Raw genomic sequence first — 18,493 nt, forward strand, 5'->3', positions numbered from 1 at the left:
AACAATTAGAGTTACAAGACTGGTGGCAAGGGACGATACAACTGAAAAAAGTTTGGAATAAATTTGCTAGACCCAAAGGGAACTTCAACCATATTGGTTCATTAATCCCAAGCTACAATCAGCGGACCAAACTAGACTAGAAGCCAAGAACATTCCTCATGTGGTATAGAAATTAGTATGATCACTTTTTTTTTTAAATAAAATTATTTATTTTTGGCTGTGTTGGGTCTTCGTTGCTGCATGCGGGCTTTCTCTAGTTGTGGTGAGTGGGAGCTACTCTTCGCTGTGGTGCGTGGGCTTCTCACTGTGGAGGCTTCTCTTGTTGCGGAGCACAGGCTCTCGGCACACGGGCTTCAGTAGTTGTGGCATGCAGGCTCAGTAGTGGCTTGTGGGCTCTAGAGCACAGGCTCAGTAGTTGTGGCACACGGGCTTAGTTGCTCCGCGGCATATGGGATCTTCCCAGACCAGGGCTCGAACCCGTGTCCCCCTGCATTGGCAGGCAGATTCTTAACCACTGCGCCACCAGGGAAGCCCTAGTATGATCACTTTAAATTAGAGGCAGAGTTCTCTCTTATCATTGCTTCTGAAGGTATCTTCTCATTATATGTGAGAACTAAGAACCAGAACACTTGTATCAAAGTTCTTAGAATAGAAGCTTAAAATCATATATAAGTGACATATTGTCACTAGGTAATCAAAAGAGAAAAAGTAATAAAGCCAACTATACACTCCTCCAATTAATAGCAAACTAATACAATTTATTGGATGAATCAAATGATATCAATTACAGCTTCCATCTTGTAGTCTTTTACCTTCTATTCAATTTCCTCTATTAATATTCCTCTGCTATTAAAAATAATAGCCTTTGTTGGCTTTAATTTTCTGTTAAAATTTTAAAATTGTAAAAAAAAATAGCCATTAGGTGCACTGTTTGAAGTCTTGCCTAAGGGCCAAATTGACCCACTTTTCCTCAGCTCTAGGAGGTGTTCCTCCTGGGGCCCCAGAAGGCTTACTGCTGTGAGGTTGTGGCAGAGATGCAGCCTGCCGCAGTTTCTCTTCTTCCTGATTGGCCAGGTGGTACAAAGCAGAGCTTGATGCTCATTTGCAGTGGTGTACCTTGGCTCTGACTTTTTCCTGGTTTAACTACTCTGTTCCTTTCCAATCATTTACTTAGCTTCTACTTTCCTGTTTTATTGGTTTGTAAGTCCTCAAATCATTTAGAAAGGCATGTGAAAGTATCATAAGAAACTTAAAGATATTGGGAGTCAGTAATCTACTGTTTTCATGTGGCTCTTCATAATATGTGGTCATACGTGTGGACCTTACAGAGTGTGTGTCCTGGAGGTCAGGGAGAACCCTGCTTCTACTTCCAGGATTCTGAATTAGGGAAGTACTTAACAAACTTAGACTTCACAGTAGAGCTGCTTGCTAAGAGCCATGTTAGCCTCCCTCCCAAGACCATCGTGGCATATTTTAAATATCTACAGTGGTTCTACTTTTCAGGACCCTGTTCACTATCCTAGCCTTACAGACAAGTACGAGAGTGCTTTAGAAGAGCTTCATTCCAGACATCACTGGAGAACATTAAAGTACCAGGTTAGTGGCTTTTTTCTTCTTTTTAATTCAGAGGTCCTGGGCTAAAGCTTCTTCACTTATCTCTCAGCGATTGTCAAGATGTATTAGCCCGAGCTCGCCTTCTGGTGAACCCACAGCCTTCTTTACTGTTAATTAAAATTTCAAAATCAGTGCAGTATTGTGATTAAAAATAAAGCTAGCAGTGGTAATTTTTTTAAATGTCTGTTTTCAACTTGAGGACTGTGTGTTTTGTTCTGTGGCCTTGTACCACTGACATGAACAAGCTGCCTAGTTTGCCATATGCTCTTGGCCTTGGCATTGTGGAAGTCAGAACACAACAAAAGGCAGAGCTGCTGATTTATTTTGCTTGGATGTGGAGATACTCTACTCCCCCAGTCCCCATTCTCCAAGTGTTTTCTCTGTGAGTTAGAGTTTTAGAGTTGAATCAAACGTAAGTTCTAAGAGCTAATTTCAAGGTTTCCTAATGAAAGCTGCCTATTAGAACACAAGTCCTCATAACTTTCAAACAGAATTTTCAGCTACAACATCATAAGAGTATCGCCTGAAGTCCTCCTGTTGGTAAACTAGATAAGATTCAGTGCTTCTCCTTGAAATTGTTATCAAGAAACTTTACCTTGAGAGTTTTATTAAGTCAAGAGCATGAAAAGGCTTTTTAAAGATGCTTTTTAAATAGATTCAGTTCATTGGATCTATTGTTAAATTTAGTTATAAAAGCTTACAGTATGTCATAACAAACAGTCCCCTGTTGGTATATATCTCTTCAGTTTTTAGGTTCAATATATTCAAAATTCAAATATGCCAAACTCCTTTGAAAGTGTTGAAAGTGATCATTTTGAAAGTCAAAAATAGCTTCCCTCTTCCCCGGTGTAAAATACGACCACTGCAACGTTTGGCTCATTTATAAATACCCTAACACTGCCTTGACCATGGAATAAACTTCAACAACCACGGGAACAACAACAAATTAATGGGCTTTCAAATCATCCAAAGAAAAGTGATAATCTTCACGTAGTTTGTTATTATAGATTGCAAGATCAAGTTTTGGAAGTAGTGTATCTCTCACATATATGTTTTGTTTTTCCTCTGGGTTTTCACACATACACACACACGTGCAGGCACACACACACACACACACACAAATACCCACATTGCTAGAGGAACTTCAGCAGTCATGACCAATATTTTTTTTCCCCAAATCAGTTAATTTGCTTAAAAGCCTTTTGACAGAGATCACCAGTTAGAGGAGACAACATTCTTTCCTCCGTGGTATCTTTAGCCATACAACAAGCACAAGCAAGTAATCAAATACAACCTCTTTCATCAGTAGATTCATCACAACTGACTTTTAAAAAAAAATGTTATAGCTTCAGCTAAATTAATCAATTTTATATTTATAGATATATATATGAAAGATATATTTTGGGATTTATCTTCAACCTTTTGGCAGGCAGGGCTCACAGCAAGGTTTCAAAACGCTTTTTTCCCAAAGCAGTGATGTGTTTCAGTATTTATAGTAAAAAGTATTATGTCATAGAAAACTCCCAGAGCCTATGTAGAGACCTATGAATATGTTTCCTTAGTGTCTAAGCTTATGGATTACCTGGAATTTTTCTCTTCAGGATAGAAAAAAATCTCTTTGGATTAAAAAAAAAAAAGATGTGGGTGATTCTTCATTCAAATGTTGTTCAAATGGAGAACTCAACACAGCATTATAGGGCAGCACTTTGGGGGCATTTCACAGCGGGAATCAGTCCCTACCATCTGAAACAAACTGGACCTGATACAGGTTTTTCTTTGGATCACCACCTCAGCTTCTCAGAGAAGAGGGAGAAGAAGCCTGCTGAGAGCGCTTGGCCGTGAGGATGGGGCTGGTGTGCATTGGGGCTGATTCAAATCCCTGTTCATTTTGCCTGAACCCCAACATGTAAAATTTTCTCTCATTCCCCCCCTTCCCCTACATTTGTGGCCTAATGTCCACCTTTATTTAACGGTGCCTAGGCCAAGTTCTAAATTATTCTTCTTCATAATCTTCTGCTTTCTAGTTTATAAAGTCACGATGAACACAACCACCACAAAACAAAACACAAAGACTTAGCCAATATTCCTTTTTTGGTGCATTGTCTTGTACTAACTACAGAATTGAAGTTTACATTTAAGTGAAGCAAATATGGGCTTTAAAACAATAAATGTTTATCAGTAAGTATATATTTTACTGTAAAACAGTAAATTTTATATGAAATAGGAATAAGTTCAGAGCATCCTACACATACGTCTTATGCCAAATTCATTTGAGAAATGAGTCTACTTTCTACATATAATTGTCAGGGAAAATTTGGCTGATATCTTACTTGTTGTCATTTATACTATAAAAACAATAGGGTTTTTTCCCTCATTTCTCTAATAACCAATAAAAATGCTGAACGCATTTTCGGATTACATGTGCCACTCTCCTTTTCCCTCTGACAGATCAGAGGTTTCTCCAGGTTCCTGCCTAGAGAACCTCTGATCTATCTCAAGCTGAAGGTTTATTTTTTGAGTCCCTCAAGTAGGTTGGCAGTGACTGACAACCATTCTTCCCAGGTCTCGTGAGCAGCAGAGGGGCTTGGGGAGGTGTCTTTTCACAGATAGCTTTATGTAAAGTTCCCATCGTAACCATGCTGGCTTTCCTCCATTCATGGTATTTGGTAAATGGAATCCAAATGTTCAGAAAGGCAAAGAAAGCAAAACACCTGCGTGAGAAGAAAACATGACAGTTGATCAGTAGGATCCCAGACAGCTAGGGTCTTTCCCTTCCATTCTGTGCAGCAAGAGCCTCAGAGCACTTCCGTTGAACAAGGGAAGCTCTGACTCTGGAAAATCTGCAGCTATGATTGACATGAGCTACCACTCTAGGCGGAATCAAACATCTCATGTATTGTCAATATGTAAAATAAGTAGGCTTTCTGAAACTGCACATTCTAGGAATCAAATACAAATGTATTTACTTTTTTTTTTTTTTTTTTTTTTTTTTTTGTGGTACGCGGGCCTCTCACTGCCGTGGCCTCTCCCGTTGCGGAGCACAGGCTCCGGACGCGCAGGCTCAGCAGCCATGGCTCACGGGCCTTTCCACTCCACGGCATGTGAGATGTGGGATCTTCCCGGACTGGGGCACGAACCTGTGTCCCCTGCATCGGCAGGCAGACTCTCAACCACTGCGCCACCAGGGAAGCCCAAATGTATTTACTTTTTAAAAATTTCTCAGATGCCTTACATGATGCTGAGCTGGAAACAGGTCAGCTTCTATGGCTTGTTTTCCTCTCAGTAGAGGTGCTAACCAGCATGTGTTCTGTTGGTGCCTTTTTTTTTTTTTTTTTTTTTTTTTTTGCTGTACGCGGGCCTCTCACTGTTGTGGCCCCTCCCGTTGCGGAGCACAGGCTCCGGACACGCAGGCTCAGCGGCCATGGCTCAGGGGCCCAGCCGCTCCGCGGCATGTGGGATTTTCCCGGACCGGGGCACGAACCCGCGTCCTCTGCACCGGCAGGCGGACCCTCAACCACTGCGCCACCAGGGAAGCCCTATTGGTGCCTTTTCTGTCTTCCCTCCTACTGTGTGATGTAGTGGAGCACTGTGAGCCTCATCTCCAAGAAAGAGCCTGTGCCTCACCCAGGCTCAGGATGACACCGTGAAAAGCGGTGTGGAGCAGCAGATAGGGTGGGAAAGGGAGCCTCCATAGCTTTTTCCGGGCCTTACCTTGGCCAACCCTCCTCCTGCCCGGGTCTTCCTGAGAAAGCCTAGGGGGTCTGGCCTCAGCCCTGGTGCTGGACGCAGTACTGACCCCGCGAGGTGTGGACGGGGCAGCTCGGCACTGCTTCGCAGGCGGCTCCTCCCGCAGAGCTCCAGGCCCCAGAGCTGCCTTCTCCTTTGAGAGGAGCCTTTTGGGAGTGGCCGCTTGGCTGGCAACTTTCCTGGAATTTCCACCTCCCACAGTCCCATCACCGGACCCCTCGGCAGCCTCAGCCTTGCCCCTGGTCTCTGAGCTTGGTCTATACCATGTCTCTTAACCCTTCTTTCTTCATACCTCCAATTCTTCTCCCAACTAAGAAAGCTAACAACTCTCTCATTTTAAAATACTGGAGGAGATGTTATGTTTCTTAATTTCGACTTTGGTTAATGAAGCATATTTAAGGTATACCAGTGGCAAGACATTTTACTCCGTGGGTCTCTAAGAAAAAGTCATATTAGTGAATCATTACTCAAAATGCAGCTTCCTTTGTCTTCATTCTTTATCAGGATTGTCTGAGTTATGAGTCTTACCAATTATTTCTTAGACTTCCTCACTCAAAGAAGAAAATAAAAAAAGCTCTTGTGGTTGAATGCATGCACTCATTTTCTATAAACATGGTCATCAGGCTTTTCTGCAAAATAGTACATGTGCCATGCTTAGCTACAACAGTAAAATAATTTTGATAATAAAAGTTAAAGAAATACATGAGCATTTGCAAGAGGACATCATTTTATATTGTCAGGAAGAAAGATTTATATTCATTTAGTTACACAAATAGAATTTGTTAGAGATGTTTGTGGTCTATATCAAAATAGTGGGGAAAAAAATAAGCACAACATCATGGCTGTACATCCCAGTTTGCCTACTGAATTATTGAAATAGGCTTACTGTCCTGGTGTTTTTATTTTCGAAAGTGTTCTGGTTTGGATGTAAATGATATAGCTCCCCTCTTATGAGAGATGTGCATAATATGATTATAAAAATGATATGTTGATTATTGATTAAACAGAATGCAGACCCAAAGCAGCTTCCTCAAGACCCAGTTGGCCATCCCGTCATGCATCTGTCTGGTATTAAGCATGCCACAGGTGAAGCCATCTACTGTGATGACATGCCTACAGTGGACCGGGAGCTGTTCTTGACTTTTGTAACAAGCTCAAGAGCTCACGCTAAGATTGTGTAAGTGATAAGGTTTTTACCCAGTAGACAGAAATGATTGCCTTTTTTGGCCAAGTCACATTAGTGAAAAGTAACGGTTTGAAGAGGGTAAGCTATTTGTTGGCAATGTCCAATGTATTAGATTTGAAGTGAAATGGGATCAAAATGTAGACTTCACCACAGTTTGTCCCTCCGTATAATAACTTCATCGTCCCAGGAATTTTTTCCCCATTGTCTGGCATGGAACTACTGGAGGGTTTTGGATGTATCTTCCCTCTCTCGTATCTTATTCTCCGATTAAGAACGTTCTCTGTGGTCTGCAGGCTGCAGGGCCGCTCTGAGTAGCCCTGTTCTGTGTGTTCTCATCTAGGTCTGTGGATCTGTCAGAAGCTCTCAGCCTGCCAGGTGTGGTGGACATCCTGACTGAGGAACATCTTCATGGCATCAACTCCTTCTGCCTTTTAACCGTACCTGAGAAACTTCTATTGACAGATGAGGTACTGCATTTTTGCTTTCTGTTTTAAAAGTAACTTCCTCAGTTTATGACACTTCGTATTTTCTTAAAAGATAGCATTGAACTTGGCACATCATAAAGGATTCCAGTATTCTTTGAATGCTTATTATAAATCACTATATTCTAATAGTGAATTCGTTCAAAAATATTCATTTTCCATGTAAGTAAAGAAGTTGACTAGTTATATAAAAGATACTTGAGTGTTTTATATTTTCTAGTAGTAAGATCATGTGTTGCTTTCATACTTATGAAAGGATATATGAGAAGAGAATAATGACTTTTATTTTCTGATACTTTCCCTGAGAATCCCTTGCCATTGCCCCCATCTCAGTCCAACGTCCAAGTTCAAGGGGTAGCTCCACCATGAAGTCTTTCCTTATCCTTTAATCCAGGAGTTCTTTCTCCCTCTCGGAACTCTCTCTCATTCATTCATATGCCATGTGTTCAACAGGCATCTTTTAAGTGAGCACCTACTGCCGTAGGTGAACAAGACCCCTGTGGTTCTTGCCCTTGCAGAACTTAAAGTCTGCAGGAGAAGGCAAAGTGGACCTTTATTGCGCTTTCTATCTTATATTGAGCTTATGTATTTATGTCTATGTCTTACCTATTTCTCCTACCTAGTAAAATGCCTTGAGTGAGGGCCCACGTCTGATTCATCGGCATATTCCATACACTGCTTCCTACAAAGAAGAGTAAATGAGCAGAGGAACAGTGATAGCATTGTTGCCATTTGAACGTTTCAGATGATTGAAACATTGACTACTGTATCTCAGGTTATCAGAAGATGCAGCGAGGGCAGTGTCCAGAAGGTTTTCTACATAACTCCAGATTCTCAGTTCAGTGTTTACCCAAAAGAGCTTTATCATTTGGAAGAGTCCCTGCCTCTGGCTCTCACTAGCAGACACAGTTGATAAAAATGAAAGTTTGGTGACTGAGAGTCTGAAGTCAGGTTGAACCTCCCCCAAGGCAGAGGACAATGAGAGCTATGGCCTTTGCGTAAATGTTAATTAACCAAGCAAAGCCTTCCTGGGCCCTGGGGTGTGTGCACGTTGATTCTGAGTATCTCAGGGGTGTGTCTGTGAACCAGGTCACAGGGCAAGACCCACGTCTGTGGAGAGCAGAGAACAGAGCTGTTGCGAATGATTGCCTCCGTTAGTTTCATTCCTTTTTTTAGCATTTGTCCTTAGCACGCTATATCTTTAAAAAATCGTTTCATTGCAGAAATTTTAAACACACACAAAAATAGAGACTAGTACAATGAATCCCCATAGGCCCATCACCCAGCTCCAACCATTATTAACACTTGCCATTTTTGTTTCATGTGTCTCCCCACTGCCCCTGCCCACCCGTACCCAACACACTTTTGTGTGTGTGTGCTGGATTTAACTTTTCTTTAACTACCATTTTTGTTTGGTGATAAAACTACTATATGTTCATTGTAGAAAAGACCTAATAATCTAATGTCGTTCTTAAAAATGAGTGATTATGTTTTGATTTGGATCTCAGTAAAAGGTGGGAAAGAGAATCAAAGGGTCGTATGACTTCTTCCAGTCCTGTTTTACCTCTCTGGAGCCTTAGCCTTGTTTATCCCCATCCGCTTTCTACCCTGGTCCCTGGGTGACCTCTTTAGGCCGCCTACCTACCCCACCTGCTGGTGAACCGAAGAATGCTCCGGGCTCGCTCTTGGCTCCTGTAGTCACTTCTCTCCGTGAAAAGCCTGTGCTCCACCACAGTTCAGGGCAGACATGTGCTCACCAGCAGTGCTGCATTGTCACTCTCTCCCTCCTTCCTCTCTGGGTGAGATGGTCTCTGCTCCCGGTTCATGAAGGAGAGGTCACTTCTCAGAATGGCCCAGCTCGTGGTGTGGCAACCCCAGGTCAAACCACGGGACTGACTCTTCTGCTGTACATGAGGCAGCCTCAGGCCTGTCCCTCTTCAGCCATCGCTGCCAATGATGCAGCGCAAAGACCTGCACTCTCCCAGTGCCCGAGGTCAGCAGGCCAACTCTGACAAATGTGCTTCCCTACCGAAGCCTTCGTTAACCACAGCACTGCGGTTAAGTCACACGTGAAGGGGTCATTGACTGTGTGTCTAGCTCTGTGCTAGTAGGGAGCGGGGGAATGAACGAAAGGAGAGGCCCTGGTGCCTGCCCTCCTTGGGAACAGAGGTCTGTTCTGTGTTGTAGGTATTTTGCGTGGGTGAGCTTGTCTGTGCCGTGATTGCTGATTCCGAGGTTCAGGCAAAGCGAGCTGCGCAACGAGTGAAGATTGTCTACCGAGATTTGGAGCCACTGATCCTGACCATTGAGGTAATGAGTTCAAAGTTTGCGCCAGAAGAGCAGATTTCAGCGGCATATCACTTAACATGCTTTTTTTTTTTTTTTTTTTTTTTTTATGCGTTACGCGGGCCTCTCACTGTCGTGGCCTCTCCCGTTGCGGAGGACAGGCTCCGGACGCGCAGGCTCAGCGGCCATGGCTCACGGGCCCAGCCGCTCCGCGGCATGTGGGATCTTCCCAGACCGGGGCACGAACCCGTGTCCCCTGCATCGGCAGGCGGACTCTCAACCACTGCGCCACCAGGGAAGCCCACTTAACATGCTTTTGACTGCAGAAACAGGAAAGAAAATCCAACTCAAAGTGGCTTCCGAAAAACAAGGGCTTTGTTGGCCTCAAACTCTTATCAGTGTTAGCGAGAAAGCTGATCTTCTGCCTCTCCTCCTTGCTGCCCATGGTGCAGGCTTTATCTCCTGTGGTGACAGGTTGGCAGCCAGGAGCTTCCAGTTCACGTCCAATAAGCAAGAAAGAATGCCATTGTCCCAACATCCCACGAGTAGGTCACATCCCTCTCTGGATTCATGACTGGCAAGAACTGGTGGTTACTGCTGGCGGGGGGGTCAGATTTCTTTGCGGTTTATGGGCTGTATGGGGGAGTGATGGAGACCTAAACAGAAATCTGAGCACTATTTGGAAGGGGACAGGTGAAAAGAATGCTGGATGGGTAGCCAACAATGTTCAGGAGAGGGGACACACCCTAGGACTCCATATACACCTTCACCCAGACTCTTTCAGGTACGCAGTGAGAACCAACAAGATGCTCTATGAAGCATATATTGGAGACACTAGTTTTAGATCCTTTATGCATATCTTAAGTAAGTATGAGAAATAGATCCTGTGATGCCTACACCTATTTTGGCAACTTAAACAAATTGGGGAACTGCATTTCCTATCCTGTTTTTAAAAAGGATTTTGAAATTTATAAAGGTTTTCAGACTCATCTCCCTGAAATGATATGAGTATTCTTCTGCATATATTTCACTGGTTCTTATAATTTACTAAATAATAAAAGCATGAAAGTTGGGAAAGCATCATGAATAGATAAGATTCAGCACATACAGACTCAGTGTAATCTCGGAATACAATATTATCTCCACAACATAATAAATAAATTGGGCTCTAGGTGACTAGCATGCTCTGAGGCAGAAAATAAGGAAATGAGTTGGCCAAGATTAGTGTCTCCAGGAGAACTTGGCCTTGGTTATGTTTCCTATCATGCTGCTTTATGCCAAGGAACATAGAGTTTGTTTCTGGACAGTGTCCTCCGTGTTCTGAAATTAAAATAAAATCATGTCAAGGAGACAAAAACATAAAAGTTTAGCTGGAGTCAAAGAGTGATTATGCTTTCCAAATTTTCCTGGCCAGTTTCAAATTCAAACATTCTGTTCCCTTCTTAAACCCTTTTCATTCATATGTTGCCTGCTCTTCTTGCTTACTTTATACATTCCTTCCTCAACATTTTGTTTTAGAGTTAGGCTTACTTCTTAGTAAGAAATTATGTCCGTAATACTTTATCAAAAATCTTGTTTGTAATTCTTTGCCCAATTCCAGTAGCTAAATATCTTCCCTTCCCCCTCACCCCGCTTTCCAGCCAAATAAAATTCCAAATAAGCAAATAGACACCACTCTCTTCCCACCCCTTCCCCCCCAACTTGGACCGGCACATCTCTAATTGTCTGCCAGAGAATCCCAGCATCAAATCCCAAACTTTGACATCCTGGAAAAGAGCTACCTCATGTTTGTATCAGAGGTTAAGCTCTCCAGGGTTAATCAACTAGATCAAGTAGATTTAATCAAACTGTATAGCAAGGAAGTATGTCCTACTCCGTACACATTACAGTTCTTTTTATCACTTTGCTGACCAAGAAATATTCAGGAAATTAGCTCCAAGTTACTCAAAGAGCAAGCAGCAAGGGAAGTGGAAAAAAGATTAAACTTAAAAAAAATTGGATTTATAAAACTTAATTTCTGTTTTGAACCTAGAATATCTGAGTCTTAGATTAATAAGAAAATCATATGAATTGATTCCATTAGGAAGTGTGTTATCAATCAAAATAGGATAAAAGCAAATGGATCTCCATCACTATCACTACTGTTTAATCTAGCTTATGCTGTTTTGAATTTTTAATAGTTTGAATGGGGAAATGCTATCAAAACTCTTGGCTCACGGGGTCAGGCTGATGACCATGGTGAGAAAACTGTGCTCCCGCCCAGAATCTCTCATCAATCGTCATGGTCAACAACGTGACCATAGCTAATACCTAGAGTTCTCTGTGTGTTTACCTTGTTCTAAGCAGGTTTCCTTCATTAACTCACTAAATGCTCACAGCAATCCTATGAGGTAAAAACTGTTATTATCCCCATTCTAATGCAGAAACTGAAAGACACAGTTACCCAAGGTCCAGCAGATGGTCAGCAACAGAAGCGATCCACAGACACTCTATCAAAGACCCTTGGCCCCATGGTAGTAGAAAAAAAACAAACAAACCCACTTTTTGAATGGAGGAAATGGCAGGATCACAATAGAACATCCCGTAAGGTATACTGATAGGTCTAGACACCGATTGGTGGCCAGAGGGAACCAGAGTTAGGAGAATCCCTAGCCGCCAGCAGGCTGGAATTTCATAGATGGACAATAATCCATTGTAGAAATTCTGGCAGGAACTGGCATGTCACGTTTGCCAAGGACCCAGGGATTACAGCAAGATGAATTCCTAAGGATGGGTAAGAAAACCAGCCTAGATTATTATAGCTACATCCCTGATTATGTGTACCTACTACTGTACCCCTTTCAGTAGGCATCTGGGAGAAGCCATTAAAAACCAGAATATAAGTGGATTTGTGGTACCCACTCTGGACTTGTAATGGAATCTTTCTTGCAGGACTGGAGGTCCCAGGTGCAAATGCTGTACTCATACCCCCAGAGGAGCTTGGGGCTGGCAGGCAAGGCTACCATGTCCTTATCACTAGAGTGTCTTCAGCTAACACTGACAGAGCACTTATTATATGCCGTGTAAGCTCTTTCATGCCTCATTTCATTCTGTTCTTTCCACAACCCTATTGGAGCTATGTGCACAACTCTACCTTCATTTTACAGATGAGGCTCAAAGAGGTGAAGTAATAGACCCACAGTCAAACAGCTGGTAAATGGAGAAAATGGACACAACTCCGACTGGGTCCAGCGCCCAAGATCTAAACCCCTGTGCCTTATTACATTGGCTGCATAACATGGGCTGTGGAATGAAAAGAATAATCTGCCTGGAAATATTAGTTCCGTAATGGGACCACCTGGTGCTACGTGTTTTCTGAGCATACTTTTTTTTTTTTTGATGCGGACATTTGCATTTGCTCCGTGGGGAGTCTTTCTGCAGCCTGGTTCTCAGCTCAGCTCATGCGATTCCAGAGCAAGAGAAGCGCTGCGCGGACTCAGACAATGCAGCATCACATGTGGCTACTGCTGTAGGACTGGGTCTCTTGCCCCGGGGGCCTCACTTTTCTGTTCTCTTTCTAGGAAGCTATACAACACAAGTCCTTCTTCGAGCAAGAAAGGAAACTGGAGTATGGAAATATTGATGAAGCATTTAAAATGGTGGATCAAATTCTTGAAGGTAAAACTATCTGAAAAGAATGATGAGAGGGGAAGCAACCCCGGCCTGCCCAGTTGTTATACAGATGGTGTCTGTTTTCCTGAAGGTCCGGAAACTGAGGCTCAGAGTGGTTAAGGAGCACCGTCATACAACAGCCACTAAGCCACGAAGCACTGTGGATTGATAGCTTTTTTAAGGATTTCCAGAGCCCATGTTTCTTTCTGTTTCATCTTTTCTGACTTCTCCCTCCCCCCTCCATCTCTGCTTTCTCCTTCCTTTCTTCTTTCCCTCCCTGTCTCCTTCCCCCACTTCCTTGCAGACTTCCTTTAGTTATGTATATATGTAATGAAAATTAAATTTCCCTCTTGGAAATCAGTTGATTTTAACTTTCCAATAAAATTTTTGTAACTTTTTATTTTGAAATAGTTTTAGATTTCAGAAAAGTTGCAGAAACATTAAAGAAACTCCTAATTACCCAGATTCCCCAATAGACATTTCATGACACGTGCTTTATCATTGTGTGTGTGTGTGTCTCTGTCTCTCTGCCTGTCTGTCTGTCTCCCTCTCTCTATATATAGAGAGAGACATATACACACACACATACACACACACACACACACATTTTTTTCTGAGCCATTTGAGAGTAAGTTACTGACTTGATGCCTCTGTCCTCCTAAATACCACAGTGTCCATTTTCTAAGAACAAGGATATTATCTTACATAAACATACAGTTGTTTTTTTGTTTTGTTTTGTTTTGCGGTACGCGGGCCTCTCACTGTCGTGGCCTCTCCCGTTGCGGAACACGGGCTCCAGACTCACAGGCTTAGCGGCCATGGCTCACAGGTCCAGGCGCTCAACGGCATGTGCGATCTTCCCAGACCAGGGCACGAACCTGTGTCCCCTGCATCGGCAGGCGGACCCTCAACCACTGCGCCACCAGGGAAGCCCCCATCTGAGAATGTCTTTTTAATTTCTTTTTTATCCTTGAAAGATATTTTCACTGAATATAGAATTCTGAGTTGACAGGTCTTTTAGCACTTGAAGAAAGATGTTATACCAGTTCTTCTGGCCTCCATGGTTTCTGATGAGAAATCTGCTGTCTTTTGAAGTATTTTTCCCCAATAGGAGAGGCAGTGTTTTTCTCTCTCTTCTTTCAACATATTTTGTTTTTAGTTTTCAGAAGTTTGACTGTGATGTGTCTTGGCATGAGTTTCTTTGGTTTATCTTCTTTGGGATTTACTCAGCTTCTAAATCTGTAAGTTGGTGTCTTTTACCAAGTTTGGGAAATTTTCACGTATTACATCTTCAAATACTCGACTTTAACGACACAAATGTTCAGACTTTAATTTTAATCACAACTGTTTCTGAGGCTCTGCTCATTTTCTTTTCAGTCTATTCTCTCCGTTGCTCAGGTTGAGCAATTTCTATTGTTCTGTATTCTTGTTCCCTGATGATTCCCACTGTTCTCTCTATTCTGTTGTTGAGCTCATCCACTGAGCCCCTTATATTCTGAGTGTTGTATTTCTTAGTTCTAAAATTTCCATTTTGTTCTTTTATATCTTCTGTTTCTTTGCTGAGATTTTCTATTTTTTTTTCATTTGTCCCAAGTGTTTATGTAAATTAAAGCATTTTTATGATGGCTGCTTTAAAATCCTTGACAGATAGTTCCTACATCTGTGTCATCTCGCTGTTGGCATCTGTTGATTGTCTTTTCTCATTCAAGTTGAGTTCTTGAGATGATGAATGACTTCTGATTTGATCCGGTTCACTTTGGATATTATGTTGTAAGACTTTGGATCTTATTTAAATCATCTATTTTACCAGAACTCCTCTGACCCTGTGTTGGAAGGAACGAGGGGTGATGTCTTGTTATTGCCAGGTGGAGCACGGAAGTCCAGGTTCCCTGTAGGGTCCCCATTAACACCACCCCAGTGGAAGATTTGGGGTACCTCATCACAGCTTGATAAGGGTGGAAGTCTAAGCTCCCCACTCAACTTTTGCAAACAGAGATAGGTCTGCAGTTTTTTCTGTAGTGTTTGGCTAGAGCAGAGTAGGTATTGCATAAAAGTTTTCTGTCTTGATAGGCTTCCGCTCTCCTGGTCCTTTGGCTAGAGAAAGTAGGCTTTTCCTGGGGGATTTTTTTCTCTTTGCCTGTTGGTGTTTCTGGATTTCTGCTTCCCTGGCACCAAGTCTGGGATATATGAAGCAAACAGTAACCAAACCCACCGAACTCAGCATTGTGTCTTTCCTTGGGTCCCAAAGTCCCTAGCTGGTTTGCCTTCTCCTCTACTTTTCAGAACCTTCTTATGTTTCTTTTATTACATATAATGTCCAGAATTGTTAGCTGTACTTAGAAGAAGGAACAGGGAGAAATGCATCTACTCCATCTTGTCTTGGAACTGGAATTCTCCTTGCTGTAGTATTTTGACTCTGAAAAGTCACACATCTTTCCCTATCACTTTGAGACCTACCATGCTGGCAGACATGACACATTCCCCTGCAGAACTCTAATTCAAATATGCAGGTATAATAAAAGCTAAATATTGTCATGTTTGGAATACATAAACACTTGGAACAAATGAAAAAAAATAGAAAATCTCAGCAAAGAAACAGAAGATATAAAAGAACAAACTGGAAATGTAACCCACTACCCCAGCAGAAGCACTGTCGCTGGAATTTCTCTGTAATGAGATAACACCTGAGGAGTGCTACCTGTCCTATCTGACTGTCTCTTTGATTCTGGAATATTTTCCTCTAACAGGTGAAATACACATAGGAGGTCAAGAACATTTTTATATGGAAACCCAAAGCATGCTTGTTGTTCCCAAAGGAGAGGATCAAGAAATTGATGTCTACGTGTCCACACAGTTTCCCAAATACATACAGGTAATGTGGGGACCATTATGGAGGGGACATGGCTAAGTGGTTTCTGTCAACAAGATATACCAAGAACAATTTAGAACATTTTAGAAACTGAAGGAGTTTGGAATACTAATAGCCATATCCATTTGGGTATTAATAACCATACAACTTTAAAACTTTTAAGATAGTATTATGAAAGTAATGGCCTTCTGTTTGTGGGTCTGTAACTTTAAAATCAGTTATGGGATCAGCTGGTCTCTTTTTCTATACCCTTGGCACTGTTAAGAACACGAAAGAAATGATGACTATAGTCAACACTGATGTATTATATATGAAAGTTGTTAAGAAACAGATCCTAAGAGTTCTTGTCACAAGGAGAAATTTTTTTCTTTTAATTGTATCTATATGAGATGGTGGATGTTAACTAGACCTATTGTGGTAATCAATATATGTAAATCAAACCATCATGCTGTGTACCTTAAACTCATACAGTGATGTATGTCAATTATTGCTCAATAAAACTGAAAAAAAACCCAAAATTTAACAAAGGAAGGCCTGCCCTCCAAAACTTACAGTCACCTAACTCACATGAAGCAATTAGGAAATAGTACTGGGCGGAATGCAACCAGCAAACTCAGAATTTACATAGATGGAAGAATTAAGGGAATGGAGGTTTGTCAAGCCCGAGAATCATCCAGGAAGTCTCATGAAGATGAAGTCTTAAGCTGGGATTTACAGTGGGAATGAGGTTCGTCTAGATGGTGAGAGGAGAAGCCATTTCCAGGGAGTTCCACACTACGATCAAATGCCACTCATTCGTTCATTCATTCATTCACTTGTCCCTTCTGCAAACACTTTTTGCCTGCGTCCTATATGCCAGGCAGCACGTGTTTAAAGAAGGAGGAATAGTACGAAGACTGTCCAAGGTGGATGTGCCTGGGGTGGCTAGTTTAAGCATCAGGGTGAAAGTAAGGGGAACAAACACTGGGGTCTTGATTCAGTAGGTCATAAGGAGCCAGTGTCATTACCAGAGTAAGTAGGAATGTGGGAATGTGGAGAATGAGGCCTCTTAGAAGGTGGAACACTAAGAAGGATCAGGCGAATTCCATTCCATTCCTGTTGTGCCTCTCACTCCCTGTGTGACATTGGTCCCATCACTTCATTCCTCTTGGGCTCCCCACCTATAAAAATGAGTTATTAAGATTTAATGACCTGGACTTCCCTGGTGGCGCAGTGGTTAAGAATCCACCTGCTAATGCAGTGGACATGGCTTCAAGCCCTGGTCCAGGAAGATCCCACATGCCACGTAGCAACTAAGCCCGTGCACCACAACTACTGAACCCACGCACCGCAACGAAGAGCAAGCCCCGCGCCTCACGCGCCACAACTAGAGAAAGCCCGTGCGCAGCAACGATGACCCAACGCAGCCAAAAATAAAAAATAAGTAAGAACAAATAAATACATTGATAACAACAACAACAAAAAAGACTTAATGACCTCAAACATTAGGATGGCAAGGAAGAGCAAGGCCTACATCCAGGGAAGACCCACCAGCCAACTGAATCCGAATGGAGGGTGAGGAGTGCTTGTTCAGCAGTGGAGACCGTGGTGTGCAGGGAAGAGACCCAGTCTGAGAGAGGCTTGGAACCCACGAAATCTCTCTGCTGCAGGAAACATATCCCTAGGGGTTAGTCTGAAAAGGATACCTTGGGTGTAGTTCATGGGGAAAAAAATTTTTTTTAATTTTATTATCACAAAAATATCTCATTGATATTAGAAGGACTACTTAATATCAATGATAGTTTTGGTGCTGTCATGACAGCTGAATACTACTGAGATCAGCATGGATGCATGCTTAGGTTACTGGAAATCATCCCTTTATTTAGTATAACCACACAATGTGTGTATCATGTACAACATTAAGGAATCAAAATGTGTCAGGACTATTCCCACCCCCTTGCTGCACATGGGTCAGATTAATGAGAACTGTTATCATTCACAGGACATAGTTGCTTCAACCTTGAAGCTCCCAGCTAACAAGGTCATGTGTCATGTAAAGCGTGTTGGCGGGGCTTTCGGGGGGAAGGTGATGAAAACTGGCATCATGGCAGCCATCACCGCATTTGCTGCAAACAAGTAAGTGGAGAAAATCTGTTAAGTAGACTAAAAATAAAATGAGGTCACATTGAATATTTTCAGTATTGCGGTTAAGGAGGAAGAATCGGGGTCAAGGTCATTTAAAATCACATATAATATACAAATATACAAACCAGCTGCCAGCTTATTACAACTTCTTTATTTTATATTGTCAAACTACATACTATAAAAACAAAAATGAGAATCAATTACTGAAAAGAGTAAAAACCACAGTAAAATATATAATACCTGGGGAGTAGACAGAAGCAGATCCTGAAAGGGTGGGGTTACTTGTCCTTAGCACCTGTGTATCTACATAGGTCAGTTCAACCTTTTGAGCTAGACATTTATATCTATCTATATATCTACACCTATACATATCTCAAAAGGTTTATATACATATAGATAGATATAAATATGTGTATCTCAAAAGGTGTGTATGTGTGTGTATATATTTTTTCCCCTTAATTTAGATGGAAAATTTGCTTCTGTTATGCTTACCTTTATTTATATTACCATTTTCCTTTAAGGGTGTCAGAATAT

General features: G+C 42.0%; 1 protein-coding gene across 1 annotated transcript in view; it reads left to right on the forward strand.

Moving 5' to 3' along the window:
- The window catches only part of AOX1 (aldehyde oxidase 1), a 71,264-nt gene that overhangs the window by 23,936 nt on the left and 28,835 nt on the right, over positions 1-18,493 (forward strand). Inside the window, exons 16-22 of the mRNA XM_065880260.1 lie at positions 1,504-1,596; positions 6,369-6,538; positions 6,888-7,014; positions 9,217-9,339; positions 12,876-12,972; positions 15,714-15,838; positions 17,817-17,950. Of these exons, the coding sequence (XP_065736332.1) occupies positions 1,504-1,596; positions 6,369-6,538; positions 6,888-7,014; positions 9,217-9,339; positions 12,876-12,972; positions 15,714-15,838; positions 17,817-17,950 (869 nt within the window). The remainder of the gene's footprint in view (positions 1-1,503; positions 1,597-6,368; positions 6,539-6,887; positions 7,015-9,216; positions 9,340-12,875; positions 12,973-15,713; positions 15,839-17,816; positions 17,951-18,493) is intronic.

Source organism: Phocoena phocoena, chromosome 7, assembly GCF_963924675.1.
Source record: "Phocoena phocoena chromosome 7, mPhoPho1.1, whole genome shotgun sequence".
Taxonomy (NCBI): domain Eukaryota; kingdom Metazoa; phylum Chordata; class Mammalia; order Artiodactyla; family Phocoenidae; genus Phocoena; species Phocoena phocoena.